This window comes from Cucumis melo, chromosome 8 (genome assembly GCF_025177605.1).
Source record: "Cucumis melo cultivar AY chromosome 8, USDA_Cmelo_AY_1.0, whole genome shotgun sequence".
NCBI lineage: Eukaryota > Viridiplantae > Streptophyta > Magnoliopsida > Cucurbitales > Cucurbitaceae > Cucumis > Cucumis melo.
In genome coordinates, this window is record NC_066864.1 from 581546 (window position 1) to 588014 (window position 6469).

Below are 6469 nucleotides of genomic sequence, written 5' to 3' on the forward strand. Positions count from 1 at the left end.
CTGTCTTGAAATAGCCATATTTCTTAGTTCCAATTTTTTCTTACAGTTTGAGAATTCATATTTGATTTGATTATCTAATTAGACAATTTTATTGCCATTAATTGTTTGATGGGAATCTATAATCTCATGTATCAATTAATTTGTCTATATTAATAAAAGAAGAAAAAATAAAACAGGGAGAAGTTTGTTTGGAGTTTGTCTCTTTTATAAGTAAATAATATTCTCTTCTTAAGTTTATATGTAATTATAATAATCTGTGGGGACTGGAGATTTTGAATAAGAAATCTGATAAGATTTGAAATTAAAATAATCAGAGGCACCATACCCAATTATTAATGTAATTATTATTTAGTATTATTATATTTGGTTGTTGATTGTTTTTTTCTCTTTTCAAAAGATATGAATGATGAAGCTTTTTGGCGTTAACTTTTAATGTCGGGCAGATGAATGTTGGTTTAATAGGGTTTAATAGTGATTGCGATGGAACTAGTTACTTTTGTATATTTTATTAAATAAAGAAAATAACATGAATCAAAAGTACAGTTATTATAAAATTTTAAATGGTAAAAATTAAACCCTCAAACTTATACAAATTTTAAATGAAACTCTGGAACTTACATAATTATGAAAATTGTAATAATGGTACAAAAGCTCGAGGGTTTCAGTATTTATCAGTTTGATAATCTAATTTCTATAACTATTATAAGTATGGGATCTATTTTTCATGCATGTATAAGTTTTGGAAGTGTTGCAATTTGCACTTTTATGGGTTATTAATTCCAAGTAAAAAGATTAAGGTTTTGATGGAGGACTATTTTTGTTTTTCAATTAGTAATAAGTTTTTCACTCTATTTGTAACACATTTGAAATTCAAATCAAAATTTGAAAATTGAATAGTTTATATAATAAACAAGGAAATTGAAATGTAGAGGTTTAAGTTGAGTTTCAACTCCAATTGTTTTCAAGCCATCATATCTCATTGGAGTTTTATAACCAAGTGAAAGTATGTGATCAGATTTTAAGAATATAAAGAATTACAACTACTGACCACAAAGTATGGATAGACAAAAAATTTCAGCCCAATATAGAGAAGAAAAACAAATAAAAGAAAGAAGAAAAAAATACACAATACCATTCTATAAGAATGACTATACCAGATAACTAACCACTCATATTTTAATAAAATTGGGATGGATTTATATGTACCTATTGTTCAAGAGCCAACCATTCTAGCTCTAGATCTAGTTCTCCTGATTCCACATTCTGAAGCTTGAGAGCTATCTCTTGCTTCACCTTTCCATCAACAATATTAACGGTGCTATCGCTTAAGAGAGCATTGTCGTGCGATTTCAGCCATTTACCAATTTGCATGTTTGAGAACATTCCAGCATCTCCAAATGCCATTGCGGATGTTATCAAGGGTTGGAGATCAATCTCTGCTTCTCCCATTATGTCGTCGGCTGAAAATGTGTCATAGTCGTATACTTGCTGCAATTTGCAAGAGTAATCATCAATAACCATAGCATTAGATTTGGACGAAGTCTTGGGTGTTCCCCCCTATTTATGTGTGTGTAGTGTAGACACTTGATATGTGAAACGTGACAAAACAAAAGAAAGTACCGGGAAAAGAAAAAGAAGAAAAGTCTAATTGTCAAGAATAAGAGACAAAAGATAATCGTTCAAGATGAAAATGTTAAACTTCGTTCTAGACCAAAGCAACACATCATACAGATGAAGACAAAAATCTTTTGAAAAAATTGTTAGTTAACTTTGAAAATTACTAAATTTGTTTCTCGTATTCTCTTGTCCATTTAATATAACTTCACACACATACATATACGTATATACACACATCGTACGTATGTATACCTATACATGTGTAGATATGTACGTGTGTACATATATTTAAACCATAAACCTTATTTTTATATATATTGAAATGGAAACAACACTTTTTATTGATAAAATGAAGAGTCTAATGCTCCAAGGACAATGAGACATAATAAATATATGAAAAGTAGTCTAATGCCATAGTGCCCTTATTGCAGTCATATAAATTTCGATTTCAATAGCAAGAAAGATACCCTAGAAGCAATGTGATAGGCGGTCTTGCTAGTTACCACTGTCTAATGGTTTACATTTTAATATAGATTGATGGTAATGAAACTAGTTGATGGAAAACAAAACTTTAGTTATTATAAAAATATTAGAATGATTAGTTAAGCAATGGTCCTCCCTGTAGAAATAGCTTTAGAAAGACTTACCAACTTTATAGATCCAAAACCTTGAGGTACAGAAAGTGTCAGTTCCTCATTCCACACAGGATTCAAGTTGCTCCTGACTACACTTGTCTGGACAGTCTAAAAGAAAAAATAGCATAATGTTATCATCTACATCAAGGTGAGATGGAATAGCACAATCATTACATATAAATACGATAAAAATTCTACGACTACAATATACAAATAGATGTTCACAAAGAAAGTTAATGAGAAAACTACTAACCTGTTGTCCAAGAGTCATGACTACATAAGGATCGCTCGACATCATATCTCTTATAGCCAAGTTTGTCCCTCTAATCACTTTGATCTTCAATAATCCAATATACTCAACCATACCTTCCTGTGATTGCTTTAATTTACAGATATAGTCGTGTTTTAGTAATAAAAGTTTTAGAAAATAAAAGAAATAACATTAAGAAATACTAATACTATAGGCTAGATGTCATTATTCATTAGTCAAAAACTAATTTGCACTTACACATTTGAAAGTAAACAAGCCTATGTGTAAATGTTTATATGGTATCGAAGCATCAAGGGTATCTGTCTTTTTCCTTAATGTATGCATATAATTTAAGAAAAACTAATAACTGAAAGGTATAGCAAGAGCTCACTGGTTTTTGTGAAGAATTCGTACGAAAGCTGTTCATGATCTTTGTAGAAAAGCTTGCTTGGATGTTGCTTTTGTCAGAGTTGGATGATAAAATTCTCAAGCTCGGTTTCAGAAATTCTTGAAGTTCATATTTGGACCTGTATTAAAGAAAATTATGGATAAATAAAGGAACCGCTCATAGTCGATTATTGCCTATTGAATTCAATGTCTTAAAGTAATAAGTTTCATTTAAGGAACTATAAAGGACCAAAGCAACATATATATATATATATATATATATATATATATATATATATATATATATATATATCACAAAACGCCAAAAACAAATAACAAAGGTAAGATGGGCTATAGTGGACAAGAACAAGAGTCCCTTCACATGGATACGTTTCACAATTATTTAATCATTTCTAACCGAATAAATTTTGAACGTTGTTCGTGGGTGGCATCAGGTCCAGGTTTGGAATATCCCTCGGGAATATAGGCTTCATAAATAGCATTTGCAGAAGAATTTCCTCCAACTTCTATCATTGCATCAATTTCATCATCATTCCATTCATCCAGAGTCACTGATAACACCTGGTCCAAATCAAATAACCATGTTAGAAAAATATGTATAATGTTGTATTGCTAAAAAATGAAAATTAGGAACTTGATAAATGTCTTGCAAAAGATATGCATAATGGAAGGAAGAAACAAGGGATGTATAGATAGTATGTATTTTCCACTTAGCATATTCTTTCGAAATGCGAATCAAAGAAATTTTGCCAGTCAAACCCAATTCATCCCTCATGCAAACCCCACCTCCCCAGTGAAGGAGCTTCAATATGCTTAGATTCGTGATAAAAAAATTGTGGGAAAAGAAATTATCTCGCAAGTGGTAGATTGCTGCATATCAGTAATAAGCTTTCCCCACATAGTTTTTGAGACCAACAGCCTCTTTTTTTCACCTTAGATATATGTGAACCGAGGCTTCTATGAACACCACAACATTTCAAGCATATAAAAACTCCAATATTTGCTGACCTGAAAAAAAAAACACATTCTCCTAAATGTTATTGAGATCAAAAGAAAAGTCACGGTTAGCAGAACAGGAAACTAAGATGCAATATATCTAAATCCAGTTCAATCATCTGCCAACAATGTAATCGCTATGTCTAATAAGCATTCTTAACCAGTAAATTCTAGTTCTTCAGCAGTTCATAACATTTCATTCTATTTGGCAAAGGAATGAACAAAACTTACGCCCATTTAGGATCTGCAGCGCGACAATCTGCACAAAAGCGATTATCCTTTAAAAGCAATAGGTCCTTTAATCGTCTTTTGCCTGAACAAGACAAGAAAAGGCCTAACATTATTTTCAGTGCCACAATAGATACAATATATGCATTTGCAGAAGATAGTTTAATCGGTTCATATATAGTTTGATTCTCAAATTCAGTAAGGGTACCACCTGAGCCAGGCCTCCCAAGTTCCATTGCGCGATTATTCATTGCTCCGCCAGTAATAGACGATCATCCAACAAATCCTATAGTTCGACAAAAAAAGCTTCAATATTTTAACCCAACAAACAAACACAAACACAATTCTAAAAAGACTCCTTATACTCTGAATCAGCAAAGATATAAATTGACACAAACGCTTATAATGAACAAATAATAACAGTAGAATAAAGTTAAATAATGGTATCAGCAGCAAAAGGACACCCAAATTCTTCATTTCGAGGATTACATGCCAAAAACGACCGAGTCCAAGAAAAATGAAATTGAAAAGAGTTTTTTCTTTTCAAAACCTCAGATGCGATATTTCCAATGACGAGAAAAATTAGCAACCAAAATTAACCTGAGATTTCTTTTCTTTTTCTTTTTCTTTTTTATTTTTCCTTCAGCTCTAATAGAAGCAAAACTTTGGGACTCTTCCATCGGGTGAAATGGAAACAGAACTTACAAGATGGGAAAAGCCCCAGAAAATTATATCCTCTCAAAATTCAAACATTAAATGTGGTCAATACATCCAAATCAGCTAAAAAGTTTACAATAACAATGAATCGGTAACAGGAAGAAGGTCCCTGTATATAAGGAATCCAGAATCAGAAAATACGCCCAATCATCATCTATACGATTGAAAAAATTCGAAAGAAGAAAAAAAAAACCCAAAAAGAAAACGGGAAATGGAAACGAAGAATATTCCTAATGATTGAAGCATAAAGTCAATAATAAATAATTAAAGTAAAAAATGATAAATACCCAGTGAGATCGATGATTGAAGACAATCGGTGACGAGAAATGGAGAAAAAGAAGGGATTGGGCAGGAAAAATCAGAATGTTGAATACCCCGTGGATGTGGATGATTGAAATTTGCAGAACTCTCTTCTTCCACCCTCCTTTTTTTTTTTTTTAATATCTTTTTCGTAAGGGGGTGGGAGAAGGGGGGGGGGGGGGGGGGAGGCGGTTTGTAACTTTGAGAGAAGTGGAATGGAATGGATATGAATTATTCAGTTTTTTTTTTTTTTTTAACTTATAAAAATATAATTAATGAGAATGTGATTTAATAATATATATATCCTTTTGCAAATATTTATATGATTGAGGAACTCATAAAGAGAAAGGAAAAGAAAGAATTCAATTTGGGGTGGTTAGCCATCGGAATTTGAAAGACACGTTGCGTTGTGAAATTGTTTCTAACGACTAACTACTTTTCTTCACTGCCATTTTCTTGTTTTATTCCTCTTAACTTCTTTTTTTTTTTTTTTTTTGTCAAGTTTGAATAAAATAACATATAGATAATTACATGTTTATGAATTCAAACATGTTAATAAATAGTAATTTAATTGCCGATCAATTAGTTGTATGAACATATCATCAATAGCAATAAGTCTAACTAATTAAGACATGAAACTCATCTTATGACTAAAATACGATGATTATAAAGGTAAAAGATTCGATCCACATCCCGACAATTTGGTGCGCTCAAAGAATCCCATCATCTCATGATATTTGGGGAAAAGAAAAAATCTTGGCCATGATTTTGAATTTTAATGATTATTGAATAAGATGGTTTAGTAGATAACTAAAAATAACGTCCCCAATAATAAATGAAACATAGTTCAAAGATTTCATTTTTGTTACTATATATACAAATTGTGTGCTGATTTATTTCAATAAAAAAGAGGGTTGCTTTCGAATTGGAAAATGGATCATCCCGTTGCATTTGAATTGCCATTTATCGTTTGAGATTATTATTTTTAATTTATCGTCCGTCAATAAAAAATATATATACATAAATGCAAGTATTAAATTCGTCCTTTAAAATACAGGTGTTTATATTTTTTTGGGAAAGTATAACAATTAAAAAATATGAACAATTCAATCATTGTTTTTTCTATGAGAATTTTTCAAATACTTAATTATCAGGCTATTTTCAAGTATCATAAAATAAATTAAAATATTTATAAAATATGACAAAATGTTAAAAAAAAAAATGTTACATATCTAGAATAAACAACGATAAAAGATAGATTATAATAGAGGAAGGCATTATCAAAACTCCTACACAAGAAACTTGATAATCTTTGCAG

The 6469-nt window shown here is 30.8% G+C and overlaps 1 protein-coding gene across 1 annotated transcript; it reads right to left on the reverse strand.

Annotated features, from left to right (window-relative positions):
* Positions 1–955: 955 nt before the first annotated feature.
* LOC103503263 (ADP-ribosylation factor GTPase-activating protein AGD12-like) lies at positions 956–5444 on the reverse strand. The gene is made up of 9 exons (XM_051088521.1): positions 5139–5444; positions 4346–4420; positions 4138–4219; positions 3843–3918; positions 3308–3471; positions 2894–3029; positions 2506–2631; positions 2265–2360; positions 956–1488 (listed from the first exon to the last, which is right to left on the reverse strand). Exons 2-9 carry the CDS (start codon positions 4383–4385, stop codon positions 1207–1209), a joined length of 1002 nt encoding a protein of 333 aa, XP_050944478.1. The 5' UTR covers positions 4386–4420; positions 5139–5444; the 3' UTR covers positions 956–1206.
* Positions 5445–6469: the final 1025 nt, after the last annotated feature.

Bases quoted from the DNA above. Each gene is read 5' to 3' on its own strand.
- LOC103503263 (XM_051088521.1), bottom strand. From the start codon at position 4,385: ATGAATAATCGCGCAATGGAACTTGGGAGGCCTGGCTCAG. The intron at 2,632-2,893 runs GTGAGCTCTTGC...TGTAAATTAAAG, and splicing joins CGAATTCTTCACAAAAACCA to CAATCACAGGAAGGTATGGT. The intron at 1,489-2,264 runs GTAAGTCTTTCT...TGCAAATTGCAG, and splicing joins GTTTTGGATCTATAAAGTTG to CAAGTATACGACTATGACAC.